Genomic DNA, 21,366 nt, shown 5'->3' with positions numbered 1-21,366 from the left:
TGTTTTTGCTTTTTGTTTTTGACTTGTTTTTGAAGGCAACGATAACTCTCACTTGTCGTGTTCGCCTTTCAGCAGAGGAAGGAAAGCAAAGCTTTTTGGATTAGCACGTGAAAAACAAGTTTAATATGTAGAATTTGCAAAATTAAGAAAGACCAGTTTAATATTTTCTCGTTTGTTACATGGATTAAAAATATTTATTTTCTTTCAGTCTATTAGTTGCGGATAGTCACTAACCAGCATGTAAGAAGCATCGTCCTGCTTATTTTTGTTGTTGTTGCTAGCTCTCATTCATTACTGGGAGCCCAAAGAATAAGGAATGAATGCATGAATGAATGAATGAATGAATGAATGAGATGTTTGGCGCATGCATTGTGGTGTTGATTAATGTCAGATTGTTGCATAAAGTACTCACTATTAGATTTATTCTGAGCTAATTAGAAAAAAAGTTTAGCTTCCATCATCAACTGACTTAAACATTTTGTGGATATTAACTTTTTGAAATAGACAAACTTTAATATGGTTTGAATTCATTTAGTATATATATGTATTGTGGCTATGCTGTATGAGGACTGTTAAGACTGTTAAGACTGGATTTGTACAGTGAAACAATATCAATGAATCAATGAATTCAGATCACACACACACACACACACACACACACACACAATAAGTACAGATCAGGTTGAAGGAGAAAAAGGAAAAACGGTTTATTTTGATATATTGTTGCTCACTTTAAAACAACCACATCACATTGAGAAACAAGAGAATGGGGAAATAAAATAAAAATAAAGACAGAATAAGCAGTAAGAGTTCATACATGTCTTTCCATGGTTGCTTTCTTCTGACCCGGGAGGAGAGGGGAGGTGGACGGAGAGGGGAGGTGGACGGAGAGCGGAGGAGGGAGGACGGCGTCGGCTGCAGAGCTTCAGCACACACAGCCTGCTCACCCAGTCATCCAGCAGTTTGGGCAGGTCAGAGGTAAAAAAAAAAGTTTCATACAGTTTTTTATATATACAAACAGAAAGATTTATTCATCCTGTGGCACAACTGGAAAAAGTCTTATAATCAGAGCCTGTTTCTTTAGTTCAATTGGAAATGATGGTGAGTAAAAACATTTAAAACTGTTGTTGACTCCATGAAAAGAGAGAGACCGAGTGAATATCTGTGGTAGAAAGAGTGCAGAAAGTTTGAGCAGTGACCGTACAGTGCCTGGTTTTCTGTGTGCTGCATGCTACATGCAGGCCTGTGAGTCTTTTGAGTATTTGGATAGAGTCAGTAGAAACAGGACAGAGCTGAGCTACTCATACACCGAACAATAGATTAGAAAAATAGCTCTGACAACAGATCCGTGACATACAGATCATGAGTGAACGATTAAAAAGATGACAATAGAAAAGTGTTAACATACAAAAGGAAATCTATGAGTCAACACTATTGGAAAAAAAAAATTCAAATTTCCTTTTTTTTTTCTTTTTTTTTTGATCCTTTAACAGGGAGTCAGTTCACAATGAATCGAGTTCAAACGCATGAGGCATGGAGGAAATGGCAGGGTTCTGTATTTCAAACAAATTAGAGGTAGCTTTAATTTTAAGTATGCTCAAAAATGAAAAGTATGGTATGAAATAACAACACACGCTTGCTCATAAATTTACCACAATTATAGACAAACATTTTGGTGCTTATTATTAGGTCATACATAAAGTGATACTCCAGGCCACATGTTTTTAGTACCAAGCTTTGAAAATGGTCACTGTTGTAATCAGTTGTAGATTAGTTATAATCCATGTGGTTATTTAACACAGGTCTGAAGCAATGTTAGCAGTGAGAACAGTAAACAGTGAGGATGACAGAAATGAGATGACATTAAAAACAGTGCAGCTGGATTACATGCTGCAGAGATGTCATTACTGAATATGAATATATTAAATGACAGTTCCTGACCATAAAAAGCTTCAAAAACAGGGATTGATTTTATGAAAATATTAAAGATTATAATTTAAAAGTACTTTGCCAAGGTTGTTCTTTGGTGGAGTATCACTTTACATCTGTCGTTCCTACTTTCTACCACAAGATGGCAGTACATGCACATTTAATGAAAGGGGCTAAAAACCAAACTGCTGCAAATCAGTGGCACATGTACCACTCTCATTTAAAGACCTTCAAGTACTTATGAAAGGGTCCTATAAGAGACAGTCTTTGTTAAAGTTAATGTGGTGGTTATTGCCCTCTTTAAAGGAACATTTTGCTCTGTGCACAAGCATTAAGGAAGAGAGAGGACTGGTCTTACGGGATATTTGGTCGCGTTGACCTTGGCCCCCTCTACTACTCTCGTTATAAACAAAGGGACATTGGGCCCAGGTGGCGTCTGTAGTCTGCTCTGTCAGTAGATCATTCCTCACCTGCTCATATGGGCTGGCTCCTAACAAACAAACCCTGTCCTCTCCTTAATCCACCTGACCCTTCAGAGGTGAAGCAGTACAGAAAGCTTTGCTCGCTCACATGCTTGAGTATCTGTCTTTCAGTCGACCCTTCGCTCATCCTCACTTGTGCATTCAGACTCCACATATTCACACATCCACAAAACACCTACTTCTTCATCTGTTTTTTTCTGAGTTCTTCATATTGTAACGACACACCTTCACTCTCCCCAAATCTTCCCTCCAATCGTTTGCCCCACTCTCTCGTTCTCTCTCGCTCTCTTTCTCTCTCTCTCTCTCAGTTGCTCCCTCGACTGTTCTCCTCTGTTGTTGCCTTGGTTTTGTCCCCCTCCTCGTCATCCTCCTCCTCCTCCTCCTCTTCCTCTTGTGCTGCTTGGATTTGCTTGGCCATCTCTCTCACGCTGGAAAACTTGTCTGACTGCTCAGTGGTGGCGGTGTCTTGGTGATCTGAGGAGGCAAAGACTGATGTCAGAAGAGGCAGCGGTGCAATCACAACACCTTGTTTTGCTTTTAGGAATGTTAACCACTGATATCAGTGCACCAAAAGTGTCATATGGAGTGTGTTTGGTTTTGACTAACATACTTGTGGAGTTAATTCAAATGTAAGAGATGCCTGGTGGGAAGGAAGACGTAGCATTGACAAGAATTAGTCAATAAATTGAATTAAAACATTAATTGATGAATTGTTTTAGGGAAAAAAAAAGAAGACAAAATCCCTGCTTCAAGCCTGTCTAATGAGTGCATTTGCTAGTTTTCTTAATCCTCTGTGATAGTAAACTAAATATCTTTGTGTTTTGGACCAAAAAAATAACATTTAAACACATTATCTTTAATTGTGGGACAGTGTGATGCATATTTTTGACTATTTTCTAACATTTTATAAACCAGAAAATGAATCTATTAATTAAGAAAAAATCTGCAGATTATTAGATAATGAAAATAATTGTTAGTTGCAGCTCTATATGCCAGATTTTCTCTCTGTGCTTGGAAGCAAAGATTGCGTAATACTATTGACATTTGTTGCTTGTCATAATTGCTTATTTAGTGTCACTGAGAAGCATATATGTGGATTTGACAAGATGGACTGTACAAGTAAAAGAGTTACACTTCTGGTGATTTCACATGAACTGTGTGTTTATGTTCCTTTCCACTTCATAATTTCAGAAACCAACTGGATGAGAAAGGAAATGAGACTGTTTATTCTTATTTCTGCAAAGCTCGTATGTTTAAAACACTAGGTTTCCATCACGTCAGTCAGGTGAAGATCAGTTAACACTTCATTTTAATCTATTTCTGTCTGTGACGGCGTCGATGGTGCCAGAAACGTGTCGATGAAAAGACTGGAAGAACAGATGAAGTGCAATCAAAGGACCCAGTCAGGATCTCTCAGCATCCTGCCCGGGTACTTTGTGTTTCAGCAGGCTTCCACAAAGGGATTTATTGAGAGAGCCTGTCATCTGGGCCAACAGAGCAATAATTCTGAATGAAATGCCACTGCTCTCATGTGATATCGTGGAGATTAAAAACCTATAATTTTGCAGCAACAAACAAAATAAAACATAATAAGGGAGTGTAGAAGCAGAAAAGTTCAGATTTGTGTTCTGCTTTCTCAGCTTTACTTTGCTGGAGATCAAATGTGCACAGATACTATATCCAAAACATTGTCAAAAGGTTTTATATTCTGCTACTGAACATGAAATAATAGAAGAAGGGTTGAAATACTGCACAGGATCATAGCCTCGTTCTGCACATGCAGCACGCTCTGTGTGCTTACTAATCCTGTCTGGCCTCTCTGGCTGGTGTAGGTGTTGGTGCTGGGCCTGTGGTCAGTGCAGCGCAGTGCAGTGCGCCCTCTGACAGATTTGGGGCGAGAGATAATATGACACTGGGGCTGTCTCTCAGCACATAGAGCTTCGCCTGTGCTGCTGGCCAGTGAACAGAGGAGCTTACGTTACCCTGAAAACTGCACAGGGCTCTTCCTCTGAGAGCAGCAGCTCTGACCTACCCGCAAAATAGTATGGCTCTTATATTTTATGTTATGTCATTTGTTGCTGTGTCTGCTTTCCTTTTCCTTTCAGCCATCACTTAATTATAATTATAATTTGTTTTTCATCATCTTTAATGACGGACAACATATGCAACCGGATGCATATTTTTTTCAAGTGATAGTCAAGTCTGTGGAGGTTATTATTCAGGCTGTTCAAGGACGAAAGACAACAATGGCTCCTTGTAACGGGAAGAAAAGGAGTTTGATGTCTCAAGCTGTGGGAAATGTGTGCAGACATCAGGATAAATATAAAAGGAAAAGGGCAAACTCAACCATTCACACAACCCTAAAGGAAAAATACACCTTTATATATTTTCTCATTGCATATATCAGTATTTGTTCTGATTGTCAAGATTGTACACGTAGAGGGGATTTGTTTGTCCAAACTGACATCATACATTTGATCTTATCTTCAATTTTCCTAAACAGATAAGAAAGATATACACCACCAAAGCAAAACCAGCTTTAGAAAATCAAGGCACAATGCCAGTGGTTGTGTTTTCATCTGTATTGAAGTGCCGCAGGGTGTATTTTTCCTTTAAAGAACGAAAACAACGGTGCTGTCCTTGTTGCCTCTGTGTGCAGTGCTGTGGTCCCAGCCGCTCCACAGAGAGCCTCCCTCTCACCAGCAGCTTTGGTGGGAGATGTGTCCTCTCCCTCCTCTCCCTGCCAGTGGTCTTCATCCTCCTCCCCTTCACAAGGGTCTTCCAAAGGAGGGTAGACACCTAGGTTCTGCATATGTGCTTCAGCCATCTTCTGCACAGCTACACACAGGTAAACACAGCACACACACACACACACACACACACACACACACACACACACACACACACACAGGGAGACGGCCACACAAACACATGGACGCAGACACAAGGATACAAGGATAAAGGGATATGTTGTTTTGGTTTTACCACGCTTCAACACTGTCAGTTTTTATCAAGCCTCACACGGGTTTTTGAAAACATGCCAGGCAGGCAGGACGCCAATTAAAGACATGCACTGACAGACAGACAAACAGGCGGGCATGCAACTGCAAAGAGGTGTCCCACACTGATTTTTACAGTAGAGCTTTCGCGGTTGTTTTCTGTCCCTTTTCTCACCCTGTTCTTCCATCTGTTTGTTTTTACCCTTGTCTTTCCTCGACTGCCCGCCCTCCTCAGCGCTCTCGCCTGGCAGTGCTGACTCACACTGTTCTCTCTCTCTCTCTCTCTTTCTCTCTCTCCTTACACACTCTCCTCACTTTTGTGACATTACATCAACTCCCCCTCTCACTTCCTCTGGGTCACCTTGGCCTCTTTCACTCCTTCACACCCTCAGACACACTGAGGCAGGTCGCTCTTTCTAGCTTAAGGTAGGTTACGTAATTAGAAATTATTGCGAGATAGCGCTCTCTCTTTCGCTCTCTGCATATGAGCTGATGAAGGCGCCACATGCAACACACACCCAGACGTCCCCAGTAAATGGAGATCTGCTGGGACGATGAAAAATGTATGTTTCTGCTTATTTAACAAACACATGCAACAAGCAAGAAGCCACATGCATGTACACATGCAAGTCCATGTCTGTGTTCATGTATGTCTTATGTGTTGGTGTTCATGCTTGTGTGTGTGTTTGTGTGTGTGTGTGTGTGCGTGGCACAGCTGTATACACAACTGACTGTAATCCTGGATGATCCAGACTTTCCTAGACTCACACTCAGTGTCTCACAGCTGTCACACTATAATCTCTCTCTATTTCTCCCTTTCTCTCTCTGTCACACACAAATATACAGGTCCTGCTGTTGCGCGCACAATAAAGACCAGAAATACGTCTATGCATATCACACATGCACATGCAGAGAATAGAGAGGGAACAAAGGCTTTGAATACATATCTACCCATCTGTCACATGCATTGTTTTCTTTCTATTATTATGAAGTATGGAAAGCAAGGAGGAAGTCGACTGTAGCGAAGCCCGGTAAAACAAAAAAAATAAGGACTTAAACACAAGGATGAATCACAACACACACAGCTACCACCTGTAGTATCAATACTGCTTGTACCGACCTTTGAGTGATGGAGGCTGATACACGTTAGGATTTACACGTTTTGGTTTGAGCACTCCGTTCTCTCCCACAACCCACTGCAAACATAGAAAGAAAAAACAGGAATTCACCTTTAAATCCTCCTGAGAGACGTGTTTTAAGACATATAAAAAATACTCTGGAATAATGATTTGTGTCGGGTGAGTTTTTCCACAAAAAAAACTTTTATAACTTTGAACTGTAATATATTTTTAAATTACATGTGCTCTTTCTCCCTGGTGCAAGAATCCAGAATTTATGAGTCTGCAAATATTCTACATTTCTAACTAATGGACACAATACATCTCCTACTTCACTAGAAAGTCCATTCCCAGTGTGTGTGCACTGGAGGCTTCAACATCACACTTGTGTTAAGTTGCATGTTGGACCATGACTGGCAAAGACTGGTGCAAGAGAGAGAGAGAGAAAGAGAGAGAGGGAGAGAGTGACAGAACAGGGGGAAAGACCAACGATAATGATAATGATAATAGTAACAGTATCAGTAGCAGTAATAATAATAATACTGACAACTATACTACAACTAATAAAATAATAATCATTATTATTATCATAATTATAATAAAGTCCTGCTTGTTTCGATAAACTTTTATCACGGGGTTCAGTTATTTTCAGTTTTCAGCCACATCTCATGGTCTTCCTCCGTGAGAATTTACTGTCAAACTGTTCGTTCTAAAGTCAAGAATGAACCTTCGAGCTCAAAGAACTTAAAATGTTCAACAGTTTAATTTAAAGGTCACTGAGTTTGAACTATGGCTGACACGACATGAGTTTGTGATGACGGACACTTCGGAGGATCCAGCAGGGTTGAAGCAGTTTAAACATGACAAGGTAAACACCAGTAGATGATACAAAATCACAGATAAAAATCACATCACAACAGCAATACTTTGTCGTGAGTTTTGTTCATGAGTGGGTGGGAAAAAAATCAGAGGAGGAGGGCAGATGAAGATGCACAGACACTTATTATAAAAAAGTGTTTTGACTTCACCTTTACCTGATGGGTGGACTGATCATCCTCAGGAGACGTTTGGTCGGCTACTCTGAACAGCGTGGCGGGTGTGGGCCTCCTGCGCCGGATCTATAAACAAACACACACACACAAACATAAAGGGCAGCCATAACATACACATGAATAATTCAACCGGCCAGTACTGTATTATTAATAATGCTCAGCTCAAAGCTCAATGTTGACAGTCCCTGCTGGTGAAAGGCGTGCTGGGCACTCAATGGCTTCAGCAGTGCTGCCGCCCAGTTGGCTGATGGGTCAACAGCCAAACTCAAGAGTACTGGTCAGGTCAGCGTGAACGCCACGGTCAGTGGAGCAGAGGAAGACTCATTATGTCAGTTTCTGGTTTCACAGACTGATACAGTACACAGTGGGAGTAACGCAGCGTCGAGCTGGAATTAAACTGATGTTTGCTGCTCATGTCTGAAATGAACCGGCATTAAAGAAGTGTATTTTTATACTGGATTGATTTGAAATTAAGGACTTCCTCACATAATGTCTTAAGTGCGTTTGATTACGCGAGTGCACCATGTACAGTCATGTACGCCCTTACAAACAGAGGGACCATGGAAATAGGATTTTAGATTAAAAGAGCGGTGGCATTCAGCCTCAGACACTCCCCTCCACTGTCCAGTCTCCCTGCACGCTGTTCCCTGGAGGCTGAAGCCAGGTCGCTGACGGCCTGAGAGCAAAGCCCAGGGCCTGGCAGACTGCAGGTCTGCACAAGTCACTGTGCACAGTCAACTCTCTGTCTTTATAGGAACAAATACCCAGCTGTGCCCATACATCCAACAACCGGTATCGTGCCCTGCTGGTGGGAATGTGCCCCACAGTTTTTTTTTAATGATGTCTCCAGATTAACTGCTGATGAAAATAATCAATATACAGGTTTGCAGAGAAGCTGATTGCTGTGCAGGATTGGTTTAAAGTTTGTGTTCAGTTCAAGTTTAACTCTGGAGTAAATCTGCAAACTCTCTACAGGCAAACAGGAAGTGAGCGTTTGATACTCAGAACATTATTTTCTTGGGGGGTGCAGTCTCACTTTATTAACCATACTGAGAGGCCCTGGGCAGAATGTGTGGGGCCTTTGCTTCATAAAGAAAGATTTACACTCAGAGCCCAGTGCTTTGACTCACTTTCCAACAACTCTAAAGGATTAATAGCTGACATCTGTAAAATTGCCTCTTGGGTATAAATGCTGCATGAAATTTTTTTTTTTTAAAAGTACACAGAATGAAAAGTGTGCAGCTAAGTGGACATGGCAGCTCAGACAAACAGGGTATTGAAAGTGTCCTCTGTGGACGAAGCACAACCTTGACATGAACCTTGGAGCCGCTGTTTACGGCACCACATAACATCATAGGGAGCGAGTTAAGCAGCCTGACCGTATTTTGCGTAAAGCTGCGTTGTGGTCGAGTCGTGTTTGTGTTCGGCTCCCCTCTGTCTTGTTAAAGCGAGGTGTGCGTCATCAGAGCGAGGCGCGTGTTGCCAAAGCAGCGGCTTGCAGGGCCTCGTTGTGGAAATCAAACACGACAACACGGACTAATCGAGCGTTGATTTCACCCTTATGTATGACACCAGACACGCATTTTAATCTCGTCGTGCAACGTCCCGCTTTCCTGTCTCCGCTGGATCTCTCACACTATCTGTCTCTCGCTTTCACCTCTCATCTCCATCTCACTTGATCCTCTGCTTCGTCTGTCCTGTTTACCTCCACGTCCACCCTTCACTCCTTGGCAGTGCCATTACCCTCATCCACTTCTCCTCTGTCCGCCCCGTCACCGGAGTGCGTCATAAGTGAAATCATATTATAATCCTGTTGTTTGCTGACATATCCATCCTTTCCTCTCCTCAATTGACCCCCCCTCCCCGTCTCCTTTATCTCTCTCCCCTGGCAAGGTGTGAAGGCCTGGGGCTCCACGCTGCTGTGAACCCTGCTGACTCTGCCTGCCTGACACCTGCTACCAGTGTTGCAGGGCAGCCGGAGGTGGCACACACACACACACACACACACACACACACACACACACACACACACACACACACACACACACACAGGAGAGTAAGCAGACACCAGATGTTGCCATGACCAAACCTATGCCAGAGTCCTGTGGCATTAAAACCATTTAACTGGGAAAACCACTGGATTGTTCCTCTGAATTCTAGTCTTGCAAACTTGTGACATGGTGAGAGGTCAGGAGGTACAGGAAGGAACAGGAAGGTATAGGAAACAATCCGATGGTTGTCCAGTTGATTTATCACCATGTCAAAAGATTGGTTAATTGGTCAATTGAAAATCAATTAATAGCAATTATTTTGCTAATTACTTAATTGTTTTTTAAGTAAACATGAAAAAAACAAGTCAATTTCAAAATGTTCTACTTTTCTCTGTTTTTTATCATTGTAAAATACATGTTTTGGGGTTTATTGCTTTATTTTGTGATATGTTATTCAAACAATCAATATCAGTTATGACAATAGTCAGAAGATTAATTAGAAATGAAAACAGTTGTGCGCCACATTCGTTATTAACTCTAGTGAATACATACGGTATTGTTTTTAACATAACTCACAAAATATCACTTCCCCATTTTACCCTTTTTGTAAACCATTTTTTTAATTTCTAATTTCTTCTTAAAACCACACAATCTCTGCAACACCTCTCCGGTCAGCTTTCCTTCTGCTTTTTCAGATGTTGTTCAGTTACGTCTTTCTGGTTGATGGGGTTTGCATCCTTGTTCTATTTTATGTAAAATACAGCCCTGGATAAATCCACAGGTCCTGCTCCTTTTCCTAAATTTCTCAAGAGAGACATTTATCAGTTTTACATCAACTGTAAATTCCCAAAGCGATGAATATGATGTCTCGGGCCATGTACCTTCATCCTTTATTTTTCCTGTATCTGTAGTGAAAATTATAAAACAAAAGCCAAAGTTTCTTTAATGACCCCCTAAAGTGGTGAAAGCCTTTTTTCCCCCTCTAATGAGGCGTCGTTGATAGAGACTGTTGCACAGTGAAAGCCGGGAAAGAGCTTCATTTACTGAGATGGAGATAAAAATAGGGCTAGTGAAACAACTGGAAGGTAAAATGACTGGATGGGATAATTGAGGTCACTGAGAAGCATCATCGGATGATCTGTTTACCTGAATGTGTGCTCACATGCAGTGTGTGTGTGTGTGTGTGTGTGTGTCAACAAGGTTATCATCATGGTGGTCTTATGAAATGCCAAGACTTGACCTACTAATCTAGGAAAAGGACAACAGTCCACGTCACAGACAGGCTGTAAAACAGGTTGTAAACGACACTAAACCACATGTGAGTATTAAAATCATGGAGTCAATAAACACAAATGGATGCAGCAAATACAGGTATCTCTTTCTCTCAATTATCAACACAAACAGGACGTGACGGTGGAGGTGGTGACGTGCACTGTTGCTGTATGACATTGGCAATGCCAGATGACATGAACACGCATAGTGACTCTAGTAATTTTCCAGCCTTAAAACCACCCCACTCTGCCCAAGTTACATAACATTGAATGCGACTTCCTCATTTACGCCAACACTGGGCCACAGCATGTGAGATTACTGCTGCTATGCTTCATCCTCCCCCACCACCACCACCACCCCCCCCTCCCCCCTACCTCCCTCTTCTACTCCTCTAACCCCCTCCCCTGGCCCCAATCTCCCAAACCTTCTCCTCTGCTGGCAGCCGTAGTTTTTGCACCAAGATCAGTGGAGTTGCTGTGGACTGTGCACCCAGGGGCTCTAAGCAGGTTGCTGAGGTGGCCTTTCAGCCGCTCCACAGGTGTACGCCTGCAGGCCTCCCCGAGAGGCAGCAGAGCCTCATTAGTTTTCCTGCAGAGCTTTGGTCTCAATAAAAGCATCGGCTCGTGGATCGTAGCGCAGATAGGACATACATCAGTTCCTCTACAGCTCATGAGTGAAGGAGGGTCTACAATGCATGAGAGAGAGAGAGCACTGATAGAGAGAGGAACCTTTCAAACACCATTATATGTATGTTCGTTGTTCCATTCTCATTAATGACTACATCTTTTTATCCCTTATTCTCACTGATTGGATGATGATTTCTTTAAAACTCTGTAAATCCATTTCAAAGTGTGTTTAGAGATTCAGGATATAAATGAAAATCATGCAAATAGTTGTGTTTCATGATTGTCAAACCTAATTGAAGGCTAAAGAGGTTAAGTAGCCAGGAATGACTCTGATATGAGACTCCAGTACCTCACTCTGTGCTGTGCGTGGGGTACATGAGTCATTGGTAAATGTTGACTTTGCACACGTGTTTGTGTGTGTGTGTGTGTGTGTGTGTGTGTGCACAGGTATGTGTGTTGGCTCAGCAAAGTCTTGCATAGCAGCCTGGGTGCAGATCGGCTGATATGGGTCTGTTCCCCGGAGCCCTTCCTCTAAGCTGGTGCTGCCGTGGCCGGGCCTATAAAAAGCAGCGGCAGTAGGACAGAGAAAACTAGATCGGAGGAGTCTCCGGGGGATCTGAGACAGAAAGGCTCTAAAACCAGTGCTAACAGCCGAGCGTCTCTGGGGGAGTCAGGTGTGCAGTCAGGTGGCCTCGACGCAAAGAAACACACCATAGATTTCTTTCCCTGGCAGCTACCATCCCTTGTGTCCATTAGAGCTCTATTACATCGGGGCCATCCTATCAAGCAGTGTGTGTCAACTCTCTCCGACAGAGGTGGGAGCATCAATTGGTTCCATATGAACCTCGCCCTCTCTCCTGGCCCAGCTGTAACCCAGCTCTGGATGGATAGATATAGATTTGTTCAAGATTGATTAGTAGTTGTGGCTGCATCTGCCCACTGGCACATACTGCTAGAAATGAGCATGTGTGTGTGTGTGTGTGTTTGTGTGTGTGTGTGCAGAGAACATACAGTACAGTACAGTACACTGATGGGAACACACATAAGCTAAGGAGCAGCACATGGAGTAATTTTTTTTTCACAGCTACAGATGTGCAAAGAAATGTAGGATCGCAAACCAGCCAACAATAACAGCAACCCAAAACTAGAAACGAGAACAATATGTGAAACTGAAAGACAGAATTGGCATCCAAATGTGATGTAGCTCTGCTGCCCTTCCCACTGAAGATGGATGACCATTTTGTTGTTGTTGTTGTTGTTTATTTATCCCTTATTTCTTTGTGTTTTCACTCTGTAACCCCCAGTTCTATTGTCCTCACTCTCTTCCTGTTAGGAGCCAATCTTTAAATGCCTCTTCTTTAACAGCCTCAGGCACCGAACACTGAAACGTCCCTCTCTCTCTCTCTCTCTCCTCACGAGGCCGTTCATCTCAGCTCTGTCAGTCTCTGGTTGATAGGTGCTCTGCTGCAGTTTTATTCCGTGTCTCTGCTGTCATGATCTTTAACTGGTTTCCCCCCCCTCCTCTTCCTCCTCCTCCCCCTCCCAGCGAGCCTTTTAAAATGAATTGGCAGAACCCCGTGCGGTGCTCTAAGTGCAATCTAGCAATGAGTTCAATAACACGATAAGGTGAAAAATGATCCCTCTTAGTTTGAGTTGAGTGTTTTGTTTTTTTTTTTCTGTTAATGTATTTCTAGTGCAGACAAATACAATACTTCCCAGGTTGCTTGAGTTCAGTTATAAATAGTGGAAACAACATTGCATTGTATTGTCTGTGGGGAAACGTTGCACATTTAACCATTGGAAACATATTTAAACTACAAGAAAACATATGAATGCATTTTTGTGCAAGTGCACAGTGTGCAAGGTTTTGTTGTTGGGATAAAAGATAACAGATCATCATACGCTTGTGAGCATATTATCAGTGGAATTTTAATTTTGTGTTTTGCCCAAAGAAGTGGAGACACAGTTAACTATTGTCTGGGTTAAACCCAATTACCAGGCCAACGTGCCCCCATCCCGACAAAGCTGGCAGGCAAAATGTTTCCATAAGCATGACAAATAAACAACCAGAGGCCAGTGATCAGCTCCATCATGTGAGAAATCGCTCTGTCAGACACATTCAAGCCACACTCAGCCGTGACTCACAGACAGCGCTGCCAGGCGGCTTCTACGAGGCCTCGCTGAGTAACACCCGCTTGTCGCGTTTCCAGCTGTTTCAAAGAGGGTCAAGGGCGAGGTTCCACAAATTACAACCCCAGCTGCAGCTCAGTGAGGTGCGAGGTCATTCACTCCAATTCAAATGAACGTCATTGCTGAATTCCCATAAGCCCGAGATGCTGCTGCGTGTTGCTTCTCAGCATTCACGTAACACTTCTGTGGTGACCTTTGGCCCCACCACTGGCTAACTGAATAAACAGATGGCTGGAGAAAGCATCTGGAGGGGCTCTCCAATGACCCCCAAATAGGAAATGTAATTATGCTGCACCCACTGGCAGAATGATATCATACTCAGACAACAACCCCCCCCCACTCTTTTTTTCACCTTCTCCTCTGTCTCACAGAACCCCTCCACCCACCCACCCCCATTATTTACGTAATTAGCTGCTGGTAGCTGTTTGGCCCCGTTGTTCCAGAGACTGTTGGAAGAAAGGTTTACCATCACAACACGACGGCAATAGTGTGCCAATGGATGATGAGTGGCAGGAAACCACCTGCCAGGCCACAGCGAGCACTTGGAGCAGCACACAGGGCGAGCCGACAACAGGGGAGGTGCCAATCAAAGCTTTCGCAGAGACGATGGCACGGCGAGCAGCCTGCAAACACTGAGATAATTCTTTTTGTTTTTTTCTGGCTCATGCACTTGAATTCAGTGGTGTTGCATTGTACAGCTGACAAAGACCGACTCCAGAGGTCAACAGACGCATACAAACAAAGTGCAGAGTAGCTATAGTTACTCATTTGCAATGTCATATGTACCAACAGGTGATAAATGAAACAAAAAAAGGCTACTGTTGATGGTTGCTGTGCAGCTTCCAGTTCAGTGCTTGGATGCAAATGGTATTTATAAACTCAGCTAAGATTATAACCAAGATTTATCAGCACTAGGTTGAAATGGTTAATTCTTTCTCATGTGGTTGCATAAATAATATTTAAAAAATGCATCTGAGACAGACAGCCATTTGTTCCTGGGATAGTTCTACATAACCTTGTTTCTGCTTTGAGCCATTCCCTCCGGAACATGTTGAAGATGACCCGGTGTGCCCCCAGTGCAAGCTCATTAAGTCTCAGCCGGATAAAAATGAAAAAAAAAAAAAAACACACTGTCAACCACTGTGACAAAAATCAGAGATTACAATAGGCGCAACAGCAGTAACATAATAATGCCATGTCTTTTTCGGTGCTGAAACATTTGTCACACCTCAGTGTTTCCTCTCAATATGCCTGCATCAGTGTGATCTTCCTGTGTTGACGAGGGAAAGGGGGCTCCAGCTTTGGGGAGGGGGGGGGGGGGGGGGGGGGGGGGGGCGGCTCGGAGGTGCAGTTCAGTGTCTAGGTCAGTTGAAAGGTCTGAAAAGTCAGGTCCAGCTCCTGTCCATCCCTTTCCCCCATTTCCCTCCCCGTCATCCCACTGCTGCCCCTCTAATCCTCTGCCTCTCCTCTCATCACGGATATGGCTGCTGCTGTTGTTGTTGTTGCTATGGCTGGGGTTAAAAGATGAAGTGCTTCAGATACACTATGATCTCTCTGCACGATAACAGACAGGGGGAAAAATGTGGATAGAAAAGAATGAGTGTACATTAGGGGGGATGTATCTCTTCATATACTCTAATCAGGCCTGACTTGGTTTGATTAACGATGATCCCTAAAGCGACAAGCGAGTAACTAATGACACCAACTGACGAAAGAGGATTTGTTGACCATAACGCTGAAAGGCTAAGGGAGCATGTTGCAGTGTCACAGGCCCTCAGTCAGTTTGGTAGCGTGCTTGGGCGGCGCCTGAGGTGCAAAGGACATTATGGCAACTCACTGTGTATACTGTCATCAGGCGACAAATCACTCTACCCGTGCTCAATATTTGTGTTTTTGTGCTGTTTACACATCACACACGTCCACGCACACACGAGCCAAGAGAAGATGACAGACTGTCCGGTTAGTATCATCATTAAAATGGTATGTTTTTCTGAATAAAACACAAATGATTAAAGGGGATTTCTTGCATTGCACTGCTAAGACAAAGTGCAAAAAGGGGGCATGAAAGGAAACGTTGTGTTAAACAGATACAGGCCATGAACATGTTGTTCCAGAGTCATTAACTAAACAAAATCCCTGCACTGTCAAAAAAAACACATAAGCAAAACTACAGAAGACAGAGACCCATTGATTGTGTCCAAACTGCAATTACAATCTGTGGTTTCCAGCAAGGCAATTCATCTTTTTTAAATAATTTATTTCCCAATTCATTTTTTTTCTTTTTCTTTTTAGAAACATCAACAAACTGCTTTGGGCAAGCAACTTTGGGAACATTTAAAACTCATTTTCATAAAGACCTGACAGGTCACGTCACTGGGCAAACTGAGTCAGACTACTACAGTGACATTCCCGATTGTCCCCATGCAGGGAAAGATCACTGCGCCCTCTTGCCCAGTCCCAGCATGCTTTGTGCCATCCAACAAGATGTCCTTTCTGGGAGTGCATGTTGACAGTCCCCCAGACTGCTAATGTTTACCCACAAACACACGCCGCATCAAAGGTCGCTGTTTGATGTTTAACCCAGAGACTGGACTGGGGAGGACAGGGAAGGTTGGAGTGGGGTGGGTTGTGGCGGGGAGGGTGAAGGATAGGGTGGGGATGGTGGGCAGGGCGGGGAAACCTAAATCACGCCCTCCATATCCCATATAGGTTTAACATAGATTAATGTGGAAGCATTGGACTGATGCCCCTCACCATCCTTTGATATTCTCTTTGGTCTTCTGTCAGTTCTAAGGCTCGTCATGAGCTCGACCAGATCAGGATGATTTGAGAGGAGGACAAACATAGAGAGATGTCTGCTTGGTGAATCCACAGGGAGGCAGACTTGGAGGAAATCAGAGATGCAGCGTCTGCACCATGACCCTAATCTCTGTCCATTATGCACATTACCCTACGTCACTTGGTGTGCGTGTGGAGCGGGGGGTAGGGATGGTAAACACAACCATGTGCTTTCTCTGAGTTGTTGTAGACAATGACAACATTGCCCCTGACCTCCGCTCAATGTGAAGATTACTAAAGAACGATAATCTTAAAAAGTAATTTGTCCTTGGAAGATTTCAATAACATACTCCGGTGACACCAAGGATGGCAGCGGACAACGAGAAAGAAAAATAAAGTGAGTTTTTTGGAGTCTAAACAATTCCAGTACAGGCACTTTAGGTTTTGAGAGAATACCTCTAATCAGAAAGAAGGGGCTTACACAATGATGTAATATAGCAGCGAGGCCCACGAATCTGGAGAGTGAGAAAGTTTGCTTCTGTTCAGAAACTTTAATGTACTGAAGAAGACAAATACAAATGTGTCAAAACTTGGCTAAATAAAACTAAGACCATCTGTAAGTCTAAAAACCACTAGGGGGAAATAAGAAGGATTTTTTTTACAGGAGACACTGTGGACATGTAAATGAGAATATATTCCTTTAGGGTAAACAGTCACAAACAGGTAAAAGATGTCCAACAAGAATATCTAACACCTTTGAAGGATGCACAAATAAGTGTCTGTTTTCTCCCACGGGATGCAATATTTCACTGTGTGGGAGGCATGGAAGCATCTCACATTAACACCACGCATACATATCTACAAACATGCAACAGCACCAATATAAACAACCTACCCAGTCACACAGAGGTGTCCATTAAAGTTGACCTTTTAGATGCCAACGGTGGGGGAGCTTTGTGCGGCATAGTTGTGTGCAGCTCGTCTCCATAGTAACAAGGCACCAGTTCAGTTCAGTCGATAGCGGGTTTTCGGAGTTTAAATGCCATCGGAAACAACAGTAACGAAGGAGTTACCAGTTGTGTAATAAGTTCGGAAGAATAGTATAATCATTAGCAAATCATTAGCAAAGATGGACTTGTGGGCGACAGTAATTGCTGTGGGATGGGGAGGGGAGGCGAGGGGAATGAAATGAGTGTCTTTAACTTTTATCCCTGCCCACCCACACATCCCTGGAGGCCCCCCATCTGCCCCTGGTAGATGCTATCTGCTTTTTTAAACGTCCATTCAGTTTCCCATACTCCCCCTTCAGCGCATTTGTTTCCAGCATTCACCCTCTTGCACACATATTCACATCCACCCAACTCATTTCTCACCATTGAGTGTCATCAGCTGCAGACCTTATATTGCTTAAGCTCTTGAAACATCTACATCACAATGATGCTGACGCAGAAGCTTTAGCCTATGTGAAGGTAAAGGCCCGCTGGAGGAGAGCCAGCCAACAAGCCTATATATAGCTGATAACTGTGCGACCATAAGGTGATTGAGCAATAAGGTCCTCCCCAAACCAGAAGGAAGTGAGAGACCTTTTTTTTTTTTTAAATTGAGGGGACAGCTCACATATGGTAGATTGATATCCTGTAGTTTCTTGGAAGAGACGATAGAGATCAGATCATGTGGACAGGACATGAGAGATTGAGAGAATAAGAGGGGGCAGAGGAGAGCAAGTATTAACGTGTAAATATGGAGTGAAAGTCTTGTGTTAAGCATTTAAATTTGAATTTAGTCTATAACTCAATCTCAGAAATGAGATTAGGCAACTTGTTTTGTAACACAAATTTACTTTAAGTTGATACAAAAAGGAAACATCACACTTGATTCATCAAGATTTGCCTGCAATAAAGTGAAATTATCACACTTTCTTCACCACCATGGAGGAAACGCTTCTCTCAGCACTATCTACAACCAAACTTGTTATGAGATGATGATCGGTTAGAGGGTACGATGGAGCATGATTGCAGGCCGCTCTAGTTCATTAAAAGCCTCTTTTATGCAAGCTGTGAAACAGGGACATTCACTGAGGGAGCTGACCCCAGACAGGTGAACCCAGAGATCAGGTTGTGTATCTTTACCCTCTCAGCTTTCCTTCATATAGCACATCTCTCTCTCTTGCTTTCCCGCTCCACCTCTCCTCAAGCTCTCAGGAGGGATGAGCCATTGGCCTCGATCTACCTCGGCACCAAACGCTTCCTACTTTGGCCCACTTTCCCCTGTTCTAAAATAAGAGCCACCCGCATTAGAGCCAAAAAGAAAGATCACAATAGTCCCACCAAAAAATGAGCGTAATGATACAGGCAACGTTATCCGGCACGTCTGTGGCAAAGCAGGACTGAAGGATCTTACTAAAAAGATCAGATGACAGAAGTCACTAACGTGCAGGGAGATAAAAAAAAAGAAGTAATTATTACAGGGCCATTACACGACAAAACAAAATGTCAACAGTTTGTAGCTGCTGCTGCTGCTGCAGTTACAAAAGAGGGATCAGGCTTCAAACACAAGATAGTGACTTTTGTGTCAATGTCATTTTGTTAAACGGGTCAAAGATGAGACAGCAAGGCACTAATCTCATGAGGAAACAGAGGGAGGGAAATGTCATCATAATTTCTCAACTGTGTGGCAGACAGAGCCAGAAAATCCAGCCCTGCATGAGAAACTTGTCAAAAATGAAACAAAGCAGAGAGAAAAAGTGATGCAGGAAGAAAGGCGTCCTGAAGTGGAGAAATCAGGCCAGTAATGGTACAACACTTCATACTATAATGCAGTCACTTTCCTTGAGTGGGTGGCAGTCACTTACTGGTGAATTGGTCAATAAGAAAGATGTAAGATGAAAGATGTAAAACATTTCTATCATACACAAAAAAGCAAGTCAGAGCTAAAAGCTAAAACTAAATCCTCATTTCTCCTCATGGGTCAAACAGTAATCTGTCCACCGCCTGCTCACCATCTCCACTTGCCGAGGGTCCAGGTTGGTGGGCGCAGAGGCCGGCACAGCAAAGTGGATCTTCTTCCTCTCCTTGGACTCCCCCTCGGCCTCGGTCGACACGGAGGGCTCCATGACTCTGGATCGTGGAGGTCTGACTCCCAGTGGAGTGGAGGGGTCTCTGCCGAAGATCACTATACCTTCCCTGGAGGAACCTCCCACAGCTGGGTAGTCCCACACCTGAGAGCTTGTCTCCTCTCTCTCCTGCCTCACTCCTTCACACCCTGACTCCTTCTACTTCTTCTCTTAGCAAAACATCAAAGTGAGCTGACTCTCTTTTCTCACCACCTGTCCTCTGTCCCTCTCTGGCTGTTGCTAATATTCTCCTTTGCCTCTCTTGTTGTCCCTTTCTCTCTCTCCTCCTCTCTCTCTCTCACTATTTCCTCCCTCCCTCACAACCTGTGCAGCAGGAGTTGAATGAGGCACGTCCGTCCTTAGATCTGGCTGTGAGGGAGAGAAGTGGGTGGGGAGGTGGTGGAGGGGAGGGGCCGAGAGCCAAAGGAAGGTGGAGATATTAGGGGAGGGGGAGGGGCCAGAGCGAAAAGGGGAGGAGAGGAAAGAGGATGTTGCAAGGGGCGGAGGTGGTGGTGGTGGTGGGGTCTATCTAAGCTGAGGTTGATTTGTAATCAGAAAAAAAAATAATAATCTCATCACATCAGCTGAGCCTCTTTTGGCCTCTATTTGTGAATGAGAGATTTATGCTGAGCGAGGGAGGGAGCAGGGGGTGCAAGGAGGGATAAACAAGAAGAGAGATGCGTGGAGTATGCGGGGGGAATGTACACGGGCATCCAGCAGCTAAGCCCATGCCACTGACATCACTAGATTTATTAGGCTCGGTGGTGTTAAATACGTGATGCTACGGCCAGTGATTTTCAATGAAAGCCCCGTCACAGTCACAGTGAAATGCTCAGGCTGTCCATTTGTCTGCCGCCCTGCAGAGATTCATCAATAACAGAGAGAAGTCCCATTAGAATGTTTTTAACCTGCAAACAGCTTGAATAAATCTCAAGAGATACTTGAGGGGTGGGTGGGTGGGGGGGTGGTACATAAAGATCTTTAAATGAAAAATAGACAGAGAATGGTGGATGTAGGGGGAAGGAGAGTGGAGGCAGATTGTTGATAGCAATATAAAAGGAGTAGAAATAAAAGGGCAGTTCCAGTGCTCTATTTTCAGGGCCTTGCTGTTATTTCACTCACATGGCAGAGGGATTTGGACAGTAGGAGAGCAGTGGATTTGGCCTCTGGGCAGAGTTGAGCTTTGGCATGGGCTGGAATGAAGGAGATATGCGCAGTGGTGGTGGAGGAGGTGGAGGGGGAGGAAGAAGAGAATACAGGTGGCTGGAGGGGTGGAACAGAGAAGGAGGTCGAGGTTGTATATGGCACTCTGGAAGCGCAATTGCTGCCTACAGAGTCCAGAAAGACATTAAACAGTCAACTGAGTGTTTATCCCGCCAGTCAGAGCAAGCTGAACACGCCAGCATGTTATTTATTCACTGTTTCCATGCGGGGGTGGACAAGGGGAGGTGGGGGTTTGATTTTTAAAGGGTTTGTCTGGACTCTGCTACAAAGCCACCACTGTCCAAAGCAAAGCACCACCTCCACATGCCTGCAGGTGGCAACTCATTATTGCATCTATATGAACCCTATGACAAGCTGGATATGCCAGACAAAATACAGACTAAGCAGTTGCTGAATGTTTCTGAAGAAATTAAAGCTTTTTCAGTCACTTGCTGCCATTTGATTTTGCTCCAGAGTGGTTGCATAACTTGTAGTGTGTTCGGTAGGAATTGTGCAATATTTCATGAGGAATGTGTAATAGGCTCTGTTAAAAGCCCTGCTCACTACAGGCTGCAAAATTCAAGAAATCATCTAATGAAACCAGTGACTGAGTG

General features: G+C 43.6%; 1 protein-coding gene across 2 annotated transcripts; it reads right to left on the bottom strand.

The window, feature by feature from the left end:
• Window positions 1-682: 682 nt before the first annotated feature.
• On the bottom strand, window positions 683-19,943 carry ppp1r1b (protein phosphatase 1, regulatory (inhibitor) subunit 1B). Of its 2 annotated transcripts, none has more exons than XM_056401746.1 (5): window positions 19,436-19,943; window positions 7,557-7,646; window positions 6,531-6,606; window positions 5,112-5,249; window positions 683-2,885 (listed from the first exon to the last, which is right to left on the bottom strand). In XM_056401746.1, the coding sequence occupies exons 1-5, from the start codon at window positions 19,547-19,549 to the stop codon at window positions 2,716-2,718; spliced, it is 588 nt and encodes a 195-aa protein (XP_056257721.1). In that variant the 5' UTR covers window positions 19,550-19,943; the 3' UTR covers window positions 683-2,715. The 2 variants fall into 2 exon arrangements, with proteins under 2 accessions (XP_056257721.1, XP_056257722.1); XM_056401747.1 differs by having other exon boundaries at window positions 7,563-7,646; window positions 19,436-19,942.
• Window positions 19,944-21,366: the final 1,423 nt, after the last annotated feature.

Source organism: Seriola aureovittata, chromosome 17 (assembly GCF_021018895.1).
Source record: "Seriola aureovittata isolate HTS-2021-v1 ecotype China chromosome 17, ASM2101889v1, whole genome shotgun sequence".
NCBI lineage: Eukaryota > Metazoa > Chordata > Actinopteri > Carangiformes > Carangidae > Seriola > Seriola aureovittata.
The sequence above is the reverse complement of the archived record's forward strand: the minus strand, read 5'-3'. Positions and strand labels throughout refer to the sequence as shown.